Source organism: Pogona vitticeps, chromosome 3, assembly GCF_051106095.1.
Source record: "Pogona vitticeps strain Pit_001003342236 chromosome 3, PviZW2.1, whole genome shotgun sequence".
NCBI lineage: Eukaryota > Metazoa > Chordata > Lepidosauria > Squamata > Agamidae > Pogona > Pogona vitticeps.
The window spans coordinates 224384200-224403642 of record NC_135785.1 but is presented as its reverse complement, the minus strand read 5'-3'; the positions used below and the strand labels follow the sequence as shown (position 1 = coordinate 224403642).

At 40.0% G+C, this 19443-nt stretch overlaps 1 protein-coding gene across 2 annotated transcripts in view; it reads left to right on the top strand.

Moving 5' to 3' along the window:
• The first annotated feature begins 3902 nt into the window (after positions 1-3902).
• Positions 3903-19443, top strand: part of LOC110088636 (transmembrane serine protease 7) — a 34473-nt gene continuing 18932 nt past the window's right edge. The window contains exons 1-8 of one of the 2 annotated variants that reach the window (XM_072993954.2): positions 3903-4153; positions 6252-6453; positions 10652-10782; positions 13467-13534; positions 14339-14532; positions 16076-16114; positions 17708-17936; positions 18640-18770. In XM_072993954.2, the coding sequence (XP_072850055.2) occupies positions 4103-4153; positions 6252-6453; positions 10652-10782; positions 13467-13534; positions 14339-14532; positions 16076-16114; positions 17708-17936; positions 18640-18770 (1045 nt within the window). In that variant the 5' untranslated portion in view covers positions 3903-4102. Of the gene's footprint in view, positions 4154-6251; positions 6454-10651; positions 10783-10991; positions 12686-13466; positions 13535-14338; positions 14533-16075; positions 16115-17707; positions 17937-18639; positions 18771-19443 lie in introns of those variants that run through there. The other variant, XM_072993953.2, reaches the window with a different exon arrangement.

The following is a 19443-nucleotide window of genomic DNA, read 5'->3' as shown; positions in this document are numbered from 1 at the left end:
GGGCTGGGAAATTTCTGCCTGAAACTGTGGGGAGAGGCTGCTGATCACAGTTGGCAATACTGGACTAGATGGACCAAAGATCTGACTTAGCATAAAGCAGCTTCTTGTGATCCTTATGTTTACTTAGATGAGGTACTGACTAGAATAGGAGCACTGGACAAACCCAGCCATTCCATGCTCTAGATTGGCCATTCTTATCGAAGGCCATATGGGGGCTGGAAACAGTTTTTCCCACACCACCAGATGCAATGTATACAATCCTGATTTCTTTCATATTCTGTTTATGGCTGTGGCCAAAAAAAAGGTTGAGAATGGCTGCTCTAGATAAATGTGGGATGTAATGTGTGAAAGAGAGAGGTTGTGAATACTGCATATCACATATGTGAAAAGGGAAACCAATAAGGGCTTGGATTTGATCAACTGGATGAAAGGTTAATGAGCCAAAAAGTTGGCTAATATGAATTGGCACAATTATTTTTCCTTAAAATGTCACAGGGAGACGAATGGTTGATTAGCTGCAATACATGCCTGACTTATCTTCTATATTCATTGCAAATCATGGAGAGAAAATATACAAGGTACATTTTCCATCTATATGAGATCACTTCAGTTTGCTGGACTACACTCATTGCAATCACAACATAAAATGAGAAATCTAATCCAAAAAGCCCTTTTAATAACAATTATGTATTGAATCTGGATTTATAACAATAATTTTTAAAATAAAACAAAAAAGCCTTTCATTATGCCTGTAGAGATTTTTCAAAATCTGTCCATTAATTTCAATTGCAATCCATATTTCAGTCAACAAAATAACTTTAAATCATTGGCAGCTGTATATATTTCACATTTGAGAGGTCAGTGAATCTAGATGTAAGGAATGTCCATTGACAAAAGAAAAGAAATCTAATAGTATTGTGAAAAATTATGGTTCTCTGCTAAGTTTGGACATCATGTATCACATTAAATCTATGTCTTTCTGTATGATGGATTTACTCTAGACTACTATTTGAAAGATAACGTGTTTCATATAAAGACAGCAAGGAATAAACTGCAGATATGGAGAAGTAACATCCATCCATGTGCAGAATTAGGTCAATGCACAAAGTTCTAATGATCTAGTGTGCAGCATCCTGGAGTGCTGGAGACATGTGGCAAGGACATTAGTAATAACTGTCACATGCCACCTAACAGACATCATTATAGAGCACTGTGTACACAGGCATAACTATGGGGACCTATGTGTATGTTCTTGAGATGATCTGGTTTAAGATATATCTGTCTAACCAGTGATGGTGAACCTATGGTACTCATGCCACAGCTGTCATGCAGAGCCCTTTCTGCCGGCACACAAGCCATAAATCACTGGATCGCTACTCCCCGCCTCTGCTGGCACTTTGACAGGCAGATCCAGAGCAGCTGGTGCTGGCAGCAGATCTGGAGTGGGGTCTCGAGGCACCTCCGTGCCCAGGATTCCCCCTTCCACCACCACATCCAGTTCTGTCACCACCACTTCTGGTTCCCCCACTGCACTGCCACAGCACACTGTCCACTGGTTGTTCCCCCCTCCAGTTTGGGCATGTAAGACCAAAAGGGTTCACCACCACTGGTCTAACCAATTAAGGCTATAGTTCTATGTACTTGTCCATGAGAGAAGGTCCAAGGATAAAAGCAGGCATTAAAAAGAACAAGTATTCACAATGATTACTCTGTTCTGAAGAGGTAACTCCTCAAAGACATATGTGCTGTAAAAATGTGCTGTAAATTTCATGCACTCGTAATCTCAAGATTAGACCACTGTAACGCGCTCTACATGGGACTAACTTTGAAGTTGATGTGGAAACTCCAAGTGGTGCAGAATGCAGTGGACAGGCTCCTTAGCAGAGCGAGAAAGTTCCATCATATTTCTCCTATTTTGGCTGCACTGCATTGGCTGCCCATTCAGTTCCGCGTCGACTTTAAAGTTTTGATGCTTACGTATAAAGCCCTAAATGGTTTAGGGCCTCAATACTTGATGGAATGCTTACTCCCACCTAGCTCTACCCGTGTCACTCGTGCGAGTCAGGAGGTGAGGCTGAGGAGCCTGACGCCGAGGGAGGCCCGGAAGGAAAAAAAACAAGGAACTGGGCCTTTTCGGCGGTGGCTCCTCGCCTCTGGAACAATCTGCCTCCGGAGATTTGTGCGGCACCCTGACTGGGTACTTTTAAAAATCAATTTAAAATGTGGATGTTTAGGCAGCCCTTCCCCCCCAGTTAATTCCTGACTCTCTTCCCTCCTCTCTCTATTTGATTTATTTTGTATTCTTCTCATGTTGCAGAATTATTTAATTGTGTAATTATTTTTTCTTATGTTTGTTATGTTTTAGGTTGTAAGCCGCCTAGAGTGGTCAAAATGACAAGATACAGTAGGTGGCGTATAACTAACTAACTAACTAACTAACTAACTAACTAACTAACTAAATAAATAAATAAATAAATAAATAAATAAATAAATAAATAAAATCTGTGTTTACTTTCTAAGGACCAATCACAAAATAGGACGTGCCACATCCACACATCAAAATCCAAACATCAAGTAACCTATTTGGCCTGCCTCCCATAAGAAAAGAAACAAACCTATTTGCCCCCTCCTGTCTCCTCCTCCTTCTTGGAGGGAGCTTTTCATTCCCTCCCCCTTTTTCCCCTGAAAGCTACAACACATCAGTGATGCCTTAATAGGCTTTTAAAAACAGCAGATTTGCTTCTTCACTTGCCTTTCCACAGAAGATTGGAGATATATTTTTTATTTTTATGTATCATGAAGTGGCTAAGCTGTCTTCTTAACCTATATAAAATATTGTGAAATTGAAAATGGAAGGGAAATTTAAAGGACCAGAGTCCACTTTGGTTCTATCCCAGAATCACACATACTGGAAACAAACCAAAATGGAGCATTCCTACTTACACCTAAAAACATAGCCCTTGAGAGGGACCCAGAACCGTGTGGGTAGGAATGCTATCCCCACAGTTGACCGAACAGTGGGACAAATCCCATGTAGTCACCTCTAAGTGTGTGATGTACATATGAAGAAAATCATGGGCTAAGACAAACAGACAACCTCCACTTGGGAAAGCACTTCTGCAAAACAAAAAGTGGTGAACATATAATCTAGTTCAAACCTCAGTGGGAATTATATGCAGCTTATTATGGTTGGATAGCTCAGCAGTTCATGTATCTGGTTGCATAGCCAGAGATTGGGAATTCGATTCCCCATTGTTCCTCCTGGGAGAAGAACCAGTCTATGTGGCATTGGGCAAACTGCACACTCCTGGGGAACCAACAGGAGGAGGGAATGGTAAATCACTTCTTTGTATTCTCTGTCTAGGAAATCTTGGAAAGGGTTGCCATAAGCTGAAATTGGCTTGACAGCATGCTATTATTGGTGGTGGTGTTGTTAAAAATACCAGGCACAGACAATCAAAGATTGTCTAAAACTTGCACAGATTACAAAATTAGACATGATAAAGTAGCAAAATTAGTGCACTGATCATTATGCAAAAAATATAACTTGCCAGCCTGGTGTTTTTGACTACTATTACTACTACTACTACTACTACTACTACTACTACTACTACTACTACTACTACTACTACTACTACTACTACTAGTAGTAGTAGTAGTAGTAGTAGTAGTAGTAGTAGTAGTAGTAGTAGTAGTAACAGTAGTAACAGTAGTAACAGTAGTAACAGTAGTAACAGTAATAGTAATATATTGATAGCATCAGACTGTTGGTGATCCTGTTGCATGCCCACAACTTTCAAGTTAAAATGTGAATAATTAAAATACTAATTTAGAAAAACTATTTTGGCAACCATGTCTGGAAGCTAGATCTTCTTCACAGTGCTTTTTAAAATGTTCACACACAGCAACAGAAGGAGAGAGCAGATGAAATTACCAATGGAAATTCTGGAATGTAAATTGATGCCACAGCTTGCAAGTCCACTTGGACAATATTACTAGTCCCTCTTCAAGCATCATTCTTAACAGTCTGTAGCAGTAGGTACCTGTCACTCTTGCAGTGATATTGGTCTGATACTTTTTTAAAAAAAATCCGCCTCCTTCAATGGATAAACAAGCCAGTGACAGACCTGCTAAACCTGAAGATGAATTAAGTGTAAGTATTATTTTTGAATCTGCACCAATATGTTAAGTTTATCATGTATTTGTTCAGCTTGTGAATTAGGAAAACCATTTTTGGGATACTGCCAGGGTAAATATTGCATTTGATTTCCACTGATGTTTACAGTTGAAATGAGGGGATGCATCTATGTACACAGAGACACAATTATCAGAATGTGATTTTTCTTGGCAGTGGATCTGTATCAGGAGCTGAAAGTCTTTCTTTTAGAGCAAATTTCAGCTCTGGATCCACCTCAGAAAGAAAGAAAGAAAGAAAGAAAGAAAGAAAGAAAGAAAGAAAGAAAGAAAGAAAGAAAAAGTTGAAGCAGTGTATCTAAATATAATGAGCCTTGAGTTAGTTGGCATAGTAACTCTTATCCTGCAGTGCTGACATACAGTAAAAAGGAAAAGGAGGATTTAAATAATTCAGTGTTCAGTGATACTTAAATTGCTTTATTAATGGGAATGAATTCACCAGTGCATAATTAGAGCTGGCACAAGAAAAAAGATACTTTGTTCTCTAACAGGTTAAAAAAATAATTTGAGGCACTTAAATGGGAACTTAAATAGCAGGGAACTATAAATATCACTGCTGCTCTAGAAGGTATTTGTGTTGAAGATAAACATTTCTTGCAATAGCATCCAACCAAATAGTTTCATGGAAGAGAAAGCAGGATGTCTGAGAGGTTTTTACATATTCGATTCACATACTCTGCAAGGCATTTAAAATGAAAGAAGGCTGATCCAGGAGAATTCAAAAGAGGAATTCGAATATCTTAAAGAGTTGTAGATCTCTTAGATACAAGTGTAAGCATCCTCTTTGAGAAATGGTCTGTGTAGAGTTTTTGTTGTTGCTTCTGCTCAGTATTAACATACGTTTACATTTTCCTAAAGTTTGTTTGTTAACAAGATTTGTCCAATAAGCTGCACATTTACTTTGGCCTAAAAGTTTGTAGGCTGGTGAAAAAGAAGTTCTTGAAGTGATATGGGGCAATTCACTTCAGGATTGGGGTAGGGACTGATAAGTACATGCCACATGCTTTGGGAACCACTGCTACTTTACAGACCATTGTTATAACTTGTTTATGACCTAGTGCCCCAAATGTATATTTGTAAATCAACAGAAGTACTAACAGATATCGACAAAATACTGTGTTTCCCCCAAAATAAGACAGGGTCTTAGATTAATTTTTGCTCCTGAAATGCATTAAGGCTTATTTTCAGGGGATGTTTTATTTTTTTTTTCATTTACAACAATCTACATTTATTCAAATACAGTGGACCCTCTACTTAAGGAATTAATCCGTATTGGAATGGTGGCTGCAAGTCGAATCTCCATTGACCTACAATGCACTGAAAACCGATTAATCCCATAACCAGTGGTTTTTATTCTATTTTTATTTCATTTTGGTTTTTTTCTGGTCTGTAAGTCAATTCTCTGGCTGCAAGTCGAATCTAAATTTTGCAGCCAGAGAAGTCTGTAACTCGAAAAGTCTGTAAGTCGAGCCGTCTGTAAGTCGAGGGTCCACTGTACAGTCTTCTGGTTGCTGTACAATGGTGGAGGGCGTGGTTTCACTTATCTGGGACTTATTTTTGGGGTAGGGCTTATATTATGAGCATCCTGAAACATCATACTAGGGTTTATTTTCAGGTTAGGTCTTATTTTCAGGGAAACGGGGTATCGTTAAGATTCCTGTACTTTTCACCACAAGGAAACAAGACTGATCTTGAAACCTCTTTGCTCAGGGGATTAAAGAACGATAAATATAGTTTATTCATTTGTCCAGTTTCAGTGAAAGGAATCTGAAGAAAGGGAGTAAGCAAGTTTCTTGAATATTTGGGGTGAGCTGGCTCATAACACAATGGCATGTTTGGACAACTATAATAGCAAATTAAATGCTGTGAGATGAGTTACTACTGAAGCTTTCTTTGAAGCATTTCCTACAGCAGCTCCAGCCATGCTCTTAAAAAGCACTCCTCCATAGGAATACATTTATCTTTTGGTGAAGAAAAATAACAGCAGCACAGATTTCAGTTCAGATGTAGTGTAGATATGTCTATGCTGGAGTGCTGATTGCCCTTCTCTTTCTCAGGTATCAAATGTATCTGTTGAAATGGCGGAATCAGAAGACAAGTGGGAAAGGCTTGCAAGAAAACTCAACAGGGCATCAAAACCAAAGAGGAAAACTAAAAGAAACCAGTCAATCTGGAATTTTCAAAATAAAATAATCCTTTTCACGGTGGTCCTCTTCATTATAGGTGTTATAACTTGGACATTACTATGGCTCTTTATTGGTAAGTTCCTACATCTTTTTTCTAAGTAATGTTTTCTAAGGGCTTTTCTCACATTTCCATTTAAAGAGTTTCCCATCAGCAAAGCTTGGGTAACCCATCCTGGCTGAGGGATTCTGAAGTTGTAGTCAAACAACAACAACAACAACAGCGATGACAATGAGAATGACAACGACAATGATGATGTTTGAGAAGCTCTGCAAACAAGCAATAGTTAGCAAGTTTGACATTCTATATTTGTTCAGAACAAGGTTTGATGTTCACAGGTAAAGGAAATTGTTTTTCTCCTTTAGACAATATATATCCTGATGTGTACTTATTTAAGTACACGAGTATTGGGAACTTCATCTTCTGAAGTAAGGATACTGGAAGAAGATAATGGATGAAACAGATGCCCTGGATCCATTCCAGTCAGGCTTCAGGCCGCGTCACGGTACAGAGACGGCATTGGTTGCCCTGTATGATGACCTGCTGAGGGAGGCTGACAGGGGTAAAAGGTCTCTGTTGGTCCTCCTCAATATTTCGGCGGCCTTTGATACCGTTGACCATGGTATCCTCCTGGGGAGGCTCTCCAAGCTGGGAATCGGTGGCTTGGCGTTAGCCTGGCTCCGTTCCTTCTTGGAGGACCGTCCCCAGAGAGTTCAGCTTGGGGAGAGTGTCTCGGCCCCGTGGAGCTCCAACTGTGGGGTTCCACAGGGGTCAATTATCTCCCCAACGCTATTTAACATCTATATGAGGCCGCTAGCTGGGGTCATCAGGGGGTGTGGAGCGTCGTGTCACCAGTACGCTGATGACACCCAGCTCTACATCTTCTTTTTACCAACTGCAGGTGATGCTGTCCTGTCCCTCCAGCGCTGCCTGGGGACTGCACTGGAATGGATGCAGGAGAATGGCCTGAGGCTGAACCCGGACAAGATGGAAGTCCTGAGGGTGGGGGCCCCCATAGCTGGTGACTTGGTCGGCTCTCTCTCGTTTGGGTGGCTACCCTGGCTCCGGTGAGTGGGGTCCGCAGCTTGGGCATACATCTGGACCCGACGCTCACCATGGAAACACAGGTGGCATCGGTTGTCCACTCCGCCTTTTTCCACCTTTGGTGGATTGCCTGGCTGCGGCCCTATCTCGACACGGGGGCTCTCACTACCTTAGTGCATGCGCTCGTAATCTCAAGATTAGATCACTGCAACGCGTTCTACGTGGGGCTGCCTTTGAGGTTGATACGGAAACTTCAGATGGTGCAGAATGCAGCAGCCAGACTACTTACTGGAGGGAGAAGATTCCATCACATTTCTCCTATCCTGGCTAGACTGCATTGGCTGCCCATTCGTTTCCGTATTGACTTCAAAGTTTTAATGCTCACTTATAAGGCCCTAAATGGTTTGGGACCTCGATACTTGGCGGAACGCCTTCTCCCACCAAGATCTACCCGGACCACCCGCGCAACCCAGGAGGTGAGGCTGAGGAGCCTGACGCCGAGGGAGGCCCAGAGGGAAAAGACACAAAACCGGGCCTTCTCGGTGGTGGCTCCTCGCCTTTGGAACAATCTCCCTCCTGAGATTCGCGCGGCCCCTACGCTGGGTACATTTAAAACTCAACTAAAAACATGGCTTTATGTTCAGGCCTTCCCTCCTGCCAGCATTTAATCTAATTTAATTTACTTTCATCTTCCTTATCTATCTATCATTTATGATTTTTGGTATGTTCTGTTAATAACCGATGCTTTGGATCTATATTATCATATTTGTATATATGCTGTTGTTAGCCACTCAGAGTGGTATAAATATACCAGATGGGTGGGATATAAATCAAATAAATAAATAAAATAAATGGTTCATTAGTTCTGTGGAGGGGGAATCTTTCGTAAATATAAATTAAATTCTTTTGCTGGATAACTGAGAAATGTTCAATGTTTCTCAGAGCCCAACTTTGAGAGTACCCACAATATTGTGGGTGAGATTTGTTTTGTTTCTCTAGTTTTGTACTATGTTTTCAGCATTTGGGGGTAAATGCCTTTGACTACCAGCAATGATGAACTTATGGCACGTGTGCCACAGCTGGCATGTGGAGCCCTTTCTGTCAGCACACAAGCCATAAGTCACCAGATTGCTATTCCCCCCCCTCCCCCCCCCCACAGCCAAACCTCAGCAGGCAGCTGCAACCGTGGTGCTGGTGTCCAGACAGGCGGCGGGTCAGGATCTGGAGCAGCTGGTGCTGGCAGTGGATCTAGAGTGGGGTCTTTAGGGATTCCCCGTTCTGCCACCACTTCCGGTTTCTCTCCTGCCGCAGCTGCGGCACACCGCCCCCTGTTTTTGTTTTTTCCAGTTGGGCATGCAAGTCCAAAAAGGTTTGCCACCACTGGTCTATATACCGTCAACTAACTTCCTCACAGCAACTTTATAACTCAAAAGGAAAAAAAATAAACACTTTAAAGTGACGGATGAACACATACAAGAACCTATACTTGTCAGTGTTAGTAGGTTCCAAATATCTGTGGATTAGTTCCCAGCAAACATTCTTTTTTAAAATGAAGAGTTATTATTTGTATAGAATCCAGATAAGCTCAACAAAGGCTTCTGTATATCTTTCATAAATGTGTTGTAAAAGCCATCTCTTTTTTTGGGTTTGGAATATACTCGTGCTACTATTTTCTTTTATTTTTATTAAGCAAATTTATATCTTAAGTTCAGAGTAAAAATCATTCCATGAGTATAAAAATATTAATTATTTCAAAAATAGCCCAAAATAAATATTTCAGCCACATTTTATACTCCGGCACCACGCAGCATTGGATCGGCCATTTGCAGTCTCGCAGCATGCCCACTGCCTCATCACCTCCCTACCTGGTTCTGCCACCTTCTCCTCTTCCTCCTCCTCCTCCTTCTCCCCCACCCTGCCACCTTGAGTGACAGCAGCTGAGCTTCCCTTCCAAAAGCCAGGCCTGCTGTCTCTGCATATGTGCCCACCTATCAGCTGATGGGCAAAGGAATGCACAGAGACAGCAAGCCCAGCTTCCAGAAGGGAAGCCAGACCTGAAGTGGAGAAGTGGAGGAGATGGCAGAAGTGGAGGAGACAGTAACAGGACTAGGTTGGGAGGTGTGGCTGAATGAACCAGGAAGTTTGTTGAATTGTAAAAAAAAGTTTGTGGTTCGCATCAGTTCAGGTTTGACGGTTTTGATGAACCCAAACCATCTGAACCAACAAACCAGCAATTTTGAATGAACTTCCTGGTTCATTTTTTTACTTCATACCTGCCTCTATTTAGATATAATTTCTGTTCATACACTGATTAAATTGGACATGGCCTTTTGGTAAACATTCCATTATCTAAAGGTTGGGGATAAAATACTTGAAAGATTCTCCTTCAATGACTCTTTAACAATTACTTTTTTTAAATGGACGTGAATTCATAGATAATGAAGGCAGGAGAAGTTTTTATCTCATTTGGCTGTTTCCCATTTCTTTAAGAAATATGTTTTTTGATAGTTCTGTATTTTTCTCTACTTCTAAACAGTTGCCAAGGGTTTTTTAATAGGCTGTACTATTGTTGTTCAAGGTCATACAGCTCATTATTTTTCTCTTTAACAAAAACAGCTTCATTGCCAAGGCATTTACAGTCAGATTGCTTTCTTTTAAATTTTTTCCATTGGATATCAGAAACTTTTGATTCTTTGATTGTCATTTCCATTTTTGTCTTTGACACATTCAAATGTCATTTAAATTTGTGTATCAAATCAGTGTCTGAAATCCTTTTGCCCAGCTCAGTGCTTACAAAAGGTGTGGCATCATCACAAGAAGCAAACTGCTTCTGATTAAAGGCAATTTTGTTGTGTACTCAACTCATCACCATTGTGCATGCAGAGCTCCACAGCAGGATTTCAGCCACTATGTCAAAAGTATTGGTTGAACAGCATGAATGATAGTTGGCTCAGCACTCAGTTTACAAAGTATATACATATTAAAGGCAAGTTAGAACAAGCTTTTATGTTCACAGGTAAAAGAAGCTTCTGTTCAAGCTTTAAAAGAAGCTGGGTTCAGATTGTAGGTGAAGAATCTTTTATCATTATTAAAAACATTTGGCTGGGCATTTATTTCCCCAAAATTTGGGAATATCTTTATTGTCCCCAAGTTGTTTTCCAATTTTGGGTTGTCATAATGAAACAGAAAGAAAAAGTAACAGAAACATATACCTCATTTTGTTTTACAGTGCAAGCAGAAAACAAAGATGCTTTGTACTTTGTTGGATTATTTCGTGTTGCCAACATTGAATTTCTTCCAGAGTATCGGCAGAAGGAATCTAGGGAGTTCTTCTCTATAGCACAGAATGTGCAGCGAGTGGTAAGAAATACTGTACACTGATATATATATCTATACACTGCCGTACCAAGTTATTAACAAATTGCATGAAGTATCATGCTTCCAGTCAGGACTTCCATTATGCAATAGTCTTTCTTGTTCACGGAATACGATAAGAGAGTCCATCCAATGTAATCTTGCCATGGTTTGTCATAATTCTTTTGTCTCTTTTCTTATCAGAAAAAAAATTATTAAGAAGAGGGAAGAAATGGAATAGCTGTGCAATGTGTTTTCAATGGTCGGAGTCCTTCTGGAAGCATCCATAACCAAAGGGATATCTACTAGATTCTGCAAAGGCTTTCCCCTTGTGTCATGACAATAAATAAAAATCAGTGCTACAAAGTTCTATTCTATTCCCATGTTTCTTGGCTGACAATAACATGTAGTTCCAGTTAGACAGGGCTTCTGAAGAATAATAAAACACAACTTTCAAAGAATTAAAATTAGTGAAAATGGAACACTTTGCTGCCCAGGAATGGGGTGTTGATATCTAATAGGGCCTCTCAGTTACTAATGTCTAAAAATGTTTTTTAAAGGTTTCCAGAAGAGTCACAGAAAGGTAAAAGATGAAAAGGGATCATTGCTTAGTTTTATTTTATAGGCAGTTATCACTGGTGCCCATTGTGGTTGGTGGGCTGGACAATACAGCAGCCAATGCCTGACAGAGTCAAGGTGACAGGCAAAGCCAGGGGTAAACTTGGGTATTCACACATACACAAATATTTACATAAGAAGGCTGGTGTGCACATGTTCACACTTATGTACACATTCACTCAGTTTGCAAATGTGTACACTTATGTACACATTCACTCAGTTTGCGAATTTTCTGATCCTAAGTGAAAGGGGTTTCTCAACATAAAGAGACACAATGTAAAAACCACATGCAATTGCTTACACCAAAGTAAAGAAACCAGCACTGGTATTTGTTAACAACAACATTCATAAGAAAACTGGTGGGTTTTTTTTTCATTAACAAGCTGCATTTTAAAAATCAACAACCTTGGGGCTGTATGTGGGGCCCAAGGGGATACAAAATGACTTCAGGATTGAACACATCCTATAAGCCACCCTTTCCCCTACTTCATATACTTTTTCATACAGCTAAAATACGTCCTCCCCAAAGGTACAGCTTGGGAAGGTGACTGTTTTGGAGTACTACTCCCAGAATCCCCAGTGGTTTCTAGGAGCTGCAGTTAATTAAGAAATTAGCTTCTCCAAGATCACATGAATGTCTAAATAGTACAATATTGTGTCATGATCTCATTGTTTCACTGTTCCCACCAACTATAACCACTGCACTGGGCAAGGAGCTAATAGGGAAATGCTAGCACACTTGTCTAATGTCAGCTGTGTTTCTTCAAAAAAATATATTTCAAGAGAAATATGGAAGGAGAAAGGGGCAGCTGAAGCAACCATACATATCCAAATAATGGGTACTTAGAGCCTAGATTGAGACCTTTTTTTTTTTTTTTTTTTGCTAGTACAGTCTCATCACTCACTGACTGTTGATACATTTCTGTTTTGAGCAACTAGTTTTGAAAACTTTCTTCCTGGAAATATATTGTGGAATGGTTGCCAGAAGAAGAATACCAATGCAGCTGCAAAAATCAGATTAACCCAACCCAACATAAACTTCTTAGTATAAGCCTGCTTGCCACTTATATTTTTGTTTGTTGAATAAGCCTCATCATTTGAGAGATAGCTCTGATTCCACATTTTGATTACTCAGGTTGGGCAATAGCACTTTGAGGCAAAGTTCTCTCCCTACACAACTGTTTGAGCAAATATTTACAGGACTATAATTCCATTTGGTAATAGACATGGGAATGATTCCACCTAACTCTTACCCCAGTTCAGTGTCCCCTGATTCATCCTGTTACCTCAGGTGAGTAATGCCCTGGGCCAGCCCTACCTGTAGACAGAGGGAGGCATTAGATGCTGGGTGATACAGAGCTATGGCAGTGTTTTGCAGGAGAAAAAGTTCTGTGAAGTAGAGCTGTGTGTCTGTGACCCTTTAGGTGGCCTGCTGTCCTCAGGTAGGATGCAGATTTCTTCCCTTCAGAAAAGTCAACAGTGACCAGTCCAGGTGGAATAGGGGCACCATCTTGTCCCTTTGCCTTTGGCAGCAAAATATCTTTGTCTAGTCCTCAAAGAACTTCACCTTTCAGGCAAGAGCAACTAGTGGACTGGGATGGGGAGGCACTTCACCATAGTTACAAGCTATCCTGCCTTTCAGGTACACTTTTAAGAGACAGCTAACCAAGAGCTAGAAGAAAAGCTTTATCAGAATTTGAAAAAGAAACTGTATACAGTACATCTTATGTACCATTAGTCCTTATCTAAAGGACTAAAATATGTCCTAAAAAGTAACTTTGCAGAGTTCTGAGTGTAATTGCCAAGCAAACCCAGACTGTCATATGCAAGCCTCTTCTACATTCAAAAATAAGCACATTTATGTACAGTAATGATACAAAGAGCCTCCTACACTCCTTCTTTCACAGAAGATTAGGAACAAAATAGTTCCCCACTAAATTTTTAATGATTATTAGGAATATACAGGACAGTGAAATTTCTGATACTTGTAGATCAATACTCAGCCAAGATGATCCTCAGCAATGTCATGTCTCTGCAGGATTACCAAAACTTTTGTGAATTTTCTTTTTCAGATGAACTTGGTATATACCAAATCGGCTTTCTCCAAATTTTATAAGCAATCCATTGTTTCAGATGTCAGGTGGGAGACATTTAATTTTACTTCTGTTGCTTGAGATCTTAGAGAAAGTAATGTCACTAATTTTGCTGTCTTTATTACCAATGTTTAAGGAGCATATCTTGTTGTAAGGCAAGGATCAGCTTGTTCCAACACATGGCTCACTTCTATTAAAAAAATCTTACACTTATCTTGGATTTGTAAGCAGATTGAGGAGTGAGTTTGTTTCTGTAATAATTTTAAAATGTAAATGCTAATGAGTTTTTTCAAAGTTATGTATAAAGAGAACTTTATTAAGACATTTTTTCAAAGCATTTTGCTGTAAGTTGGAAAGGAAGTATGGTTCTTTCTTTCTTTCTTTCTTTCTTTCTTTCTTTCTTTCTTTCTTCCTTCCTTTCTTTCTTTCTTTCTTTCTTTCTTTCTTTCTTTCTTTCTTTCTTTCTTTCTTTCTTTCTTTCTTTCTTTCTTTCTTCCTTCCTTCCTTCCTTCCTTCCTTCCTTCCTTCCTTCCTTCCTTCCTTCCTTCCTTCCTTCCTTCCTTCCTTCCTTCCTTCCTTCCTTCCTTCCTTCCTTCCTTCCTTCCTTCCTTCCTTCCTTCCTTCCTTCCTTCCTTCCTTCCTTCCTTCCTTCCTTCCTTCCTTCCTTCCTTCCTTCCTTCCTTCCTTCCTTCCTTATTTGAAAAATATTGTCAAGGTACAGTATCATGATTGGTCACCAGAGAAAATCAGGGAACATTTTTCTCCCATGTGGAAACAACAATGCAAGGTGATAAAATGTATGATGTTTCTACCCTGACTATGACACAATGTGTCTTTGCATCTTATTTCAGTAATAACAACCATGGAGGACTTCTTGTCCATTTCTGGATTGTATTCGTGGTCCCACAAGCAAAAGGTCAAGTGTTTTGCGAAGACTGCATAGCAGCTATTTTAAAGGACTCAATTCAGACAAGTATCACTAATCGAACTTCAGTAGGGAGCCTTCAAGGCCTTGCTGTTGATATGGACTCCATAGTGCTCAGTGGTTGGTATTTCTGTTAAACCTGGAATGCATTTTATCTTATGGGCTGTGTCTAAAAAGAATGGCAACCCTTGTGTGCAGCTGATAGCTTTGTTGCATTAGAATAATCATGATGCTTCAGATGTGTACTAAGGATTCCCAGTGTGATATTGCAGAGTGATAGATTAGGACTCTGGAGAACAGGGTTCAAAACTCCACTTAGCACAGAAACTCACTTGGGGAGAGGAACTGATAAAACCACTCCTTAAATATCTCATTTACCTTGAAAGCCCTATTAGGGTCGCCGTAAATCAGTTCCGACTTAATAACACAGTAAACATAAGATGTGTACAAATTAGAGATGGGGGTATTCATATTCGTATACAAATATGAATACCCCCACACAGGTGGACATAATGAGGGTCCAGCCTCCTGGGGCTGGACTGTCCACTTACCTTCCACTGTTGCCGCGAGCGCTGCAATCCTTTCCTATTGCTCCGGAGCTCGCGGCCTGCAAACCACTCCTGGCAAGAGGCAGGAGGACGAGCCTCACTGCAAGGTCGAAACTGCGAGCTCCGGAGCGATAGGAAAGGATCACGGAACTCGCAGGAACAGCAGAAGGTGAGTGGACAGTCTGGCCCCAGGGGACTGAACCCTTGTTATGTCCACCTGTGCAGAGGTAGTTGTATATGACCTACCCATACCCCCATCTCTAGTACAAATGCATTGGAGACTCACTGAAGATGATTCTTGAATCTGAAAAGGCATTATGATAGCTGCTGTTTCTTATTTTTGAACTATTTCTGCATGGCTCTTAAAATTCATTTAGACCTAAATCCAATTGTTAGTCCCAGTTAGAGAAGACCCATTGAATTAATTGCTGAATGTCGGATCAGTACTGATGGAAACCCCACTGATACAGTGGGTTGACTCTAATAGGGGCTAGAAATTGGATTTAAGCCTCTCGGGTTAATGATGGGTTCCATTCACTGAAACGACTTCAAGAAGCCAAGCACTTATTTGGACAATACTAGCACTTCCTCTGATTGTGGTATGACATTTAGAAATACTTGGTTTGTCCAGTACTATTTTGTGTTTAACCATAAGAGGCTCTTCAAAGCCTTCAGAAGAGTAGTTTCACATCAGCTACTGCCTGAAGTGAATGAAGTTTCAGCATAGTTTACTTTTTTTGGACTATAGCTCCCAGAACCCCTAAGCTAGCAAGGGCAGTAGCCATGGTTGCCAGGTGATTCAAGGAACCATAATTTAGAAAAGTTGCTTCTCTGAGCTTTCAGTATGATCTTACTTCTCCCTTTCTGTGAGTGTTCGTTGTAATCCATGCATATATTCTCCCTATTTGAGTATGAGGAAGTCAATTAATCTTTGAAAATTGTAGATTTTGGTGTCTTCACAAATTGACATGAACTTCTGCTAAAGTTTTGAACCAGTGACTGAAATGCTGAAGGATATTATTTATTTATAGCGTCCACTGGTCTTTTTTTTTTTTTTTTGGCAAACTTTTAAAACTATGGGCAGATTTATTTTGTATTTTTTCCCCCCAATATAGTTGGGCTACGATCAGATTACTCTTCAACAACAGGAACAGGTAGGCAACAAATTTTCTTAATGACCTCATTATAACTGATACATGAATATTGTACAACCCAAACTATATTTTGGTACAGTGCTAAATGTAGGATTTGTCTCTAATCAGGTAATTTAATCATAATATCTGACTTTTGCTAAGGGCTTTGGAATGTTCAAAGTGCTATATAAATTGTAAGCTTTGTAATAGTCCCAGAAGGTTAATTAAATATTACAAAATACGCCTTCTCAAAAAGTTCCAAGCCTCAAAATCTCAGAATTTTCTTCCTTCAGAACAATGGTTCCCAACTTTGGGTCCCCAGATGTTCTTGGACTAAAATTCCCAGAAGCCTTCACCACTACCTGCACTGGCCAGGATTTCTGGGAGTTGTAGTCCATGACATCTGAGGACCCAAGGTTTGGAAGCACTGCTTTAGAAGAGTAAGCACTTGCAGTTTGTGATGCTTTTAAACTTTAAATGTATGAGTAGAGCATCATCAGAGATTAGTAATATGTCCATTCTTTCTAGGCAGTAGATTTAAAGTTGCTTAATGTCCAGAGGCAAAAGCCCTGCCTCCACCCATAAGTGGCTCCCAGCTTCGTTTGCTTAGATCAGTGGTTCTTAACCTTTGTTACTCGGATGCTTTTGAACTGCAACTCCCAGAAACCCCAGTCAGGACAGCTGGGGGTGAAGGCTTCTGGGAGTTGCAGTCCAAAACTCCTGAGTAACCCAAGGTTCCCACATGAGGATTTCACCCTCTGTAACAGATAGACATAACTGAGCGATCAAGGCCAACAAGGAGGACTGTGCTCTTACTCTAGTGTAGTTCTAATAGTGTGGCAATGAAAGCCCACCATGGATTTCTCACCTTCTGAACAAGGAAGAAGGGCCCTCCCCTGCTCAGACCATAGGCCACTAGAGTAGTCCACCACGACTAGATAGGCGGGATATAAATTAAATAAATAATAATAATAATAATATGTCAATGGCTGATGCTTGTCCCAAAACTGCTGCTTCTTTTGTGCCTTTACACCTTTTTTTTTTGCCTATCATCCTGTCTGGTCAAGTTAGTGAATCTCTGGCTCTCGAGATGTCAAAGAATTCCTGTCATATGTCAACATGAGTCAGGTTGACTATGGCTGATAGGAACCAAGGTTCCACATATTCCCCAGCCCTGTACTAGGTAATGTGCAGTAAATATTGTAAATTTCTGCTGATAAATTAGTAAATCTGTAATAATTTATAAGGTACAGTATTTTGGAATGGTACTTTTAAACACTTCTCTTATTTATGCAGTTTGGCAGTTTTTCAAAGAGGTACCTCATCATGATTAAAATCACACACACAAAAAAAGAATATTGTGGTACCTTATAAACTAATCAACATATTTCAGTGAGAGATTTTTGGAAAACTTGTAATCCATGAGCTGACATTGGGATGCCATTTGGCTGTTTGCATGCAATATTTCATAAATTAATGTTGCAAATGTGCACCACACTCATATTTTATCCTTAACATGAGGGCAAGAAAACAGTCTTCACTAACTTTTATTCCTGTCTTTTTGCAAGCATGATAATACAGGGCCAGAGTTTTTGAACTGGGTTGTTTCCACAGGTACGAATTGCATATATGATCTTCATGCCGATCAATTGCATCAGCACTTTCCACTTGACATTTCAAGAACATCAGGAAGAATGCTCTGCTATTTCAAACTGATTGCATTGGTTGGCTACCTAATTCGTCTCTCCATAGCAACCATTCAGATGGAAGCAGATAACTGTATCACTGATTCGTTGACCATTTATGATGCCCTGATGCCAATCAAAAGTAAGATACTGTATCGGTAGGTATGCCTTTTCAACAGGATCTCTTTCTAATAACTTTAGCAGAAAACCAGAAATCAGGTTTGATTTGATCTAGCTTATCTGGGACAACAGAGGATGAGGTGGTTGGACAGTGTCATCGAAGCAACCAACATGAATTTGACACAACTCCAGGAGGCAGTGGAAGATAGGAGGGCCTGGTGTGCTCTGGTCCTTGGGGGTCACAAAGAGTTGGACACGACTAAATGACTAAACAACAACAAAGCTTCTACTTATTTATCTTTCCAGCAGTTCACAGTATTTTTAAAGGTTGAAATTAGTCTATTGTAATAAAACAATTGTCTTCTGGCAGTTTGAAGACAAACTAGTTTTACTTGACATAAGCCTTTGTGGATCTTAGCCTACTTATTTTCATCTGAAGAAGTGGACCACAATTCACAACAGCTTATGCCAAATAAAATTTAATGCCTAGTAATGATACCCAGTGTGGTGCAGTGGAAAAAGTGATGGACTAACAAGGCCTGAGTTCAAATCCCTGCTTAACCATGGAAGCTCACTGAGGAGTGGCACTAGTAAAGCCACTCCTTGCATATCTCACTGACCTTGAAAGCCCTATTAGGATCGCTATAAGTCAGTTCCAACTCGACAGCACATAATAATGAAGCTGCAAGATACTAGTCTTTTTCATACACTTTACATACAAAAAAATTCCATTTGTTTCAGAATTTGTGAACCAACTACTTCATTCCTGTCTTTTGTTTCTACTAATAATCTCATGCTGGTTACAATGAAGTCCACACAAGGAAGGAAGGTGAAAGAATTCCATGGCTATTTTGAAGTCATTCCACAAGAAAGTGAGTTTTCTCCTTTTCAAAATGTGTTCATTCTGGTCATAGCTGTGCCATTATTTTTTTGGAAACAGCAAACATCCTTTCCCAGATAAAACATGCCAAATTTACTTTATCAAATCTATCAGCCTTTTACCATTTGTCCAATTGTTTTCTCATTCCGTCATCTACCTGTTGCCAGTTCTTGTTATTACTGTTCACCTCTCCCCCACTTCTAAACCGGTTCATCAGTGTAAACACTCCAAATAACCTGAAAACATGTTTAGTCCAAGAAGTATCCTCAATATTCTAGGTGATATTGCAAGGGATTTGGGGGGTATATGGCTCAGTTTATTTGATAGATCCACTTGGAGTGCAAAATGACTTGGGATTTCTTTGCTAGCATCTCATCTATCTAAGAAAAATCCAGCTAGTGATCCAGCAAAACAATACTTATCATGTGTTTAGAAGCAATGCTGTCTTCAGTGATGAAAGGCATATTTTTGTCTTAGCGGTTGAAATCCTGTTGCTTAGTGTAGTAAGTCACTAGAGTGAGTCCACTGAATCTGTGTGGATTTGTTAAGCCAACTCTTCTGTAATTTCTATTGATTCAAATGGACCAACTCTAGTTGTGGTTTAATTTAATTTAGTATGTTGCACCTGAAGCATGCCTAATACAAATCAATGGAACATATGGAGG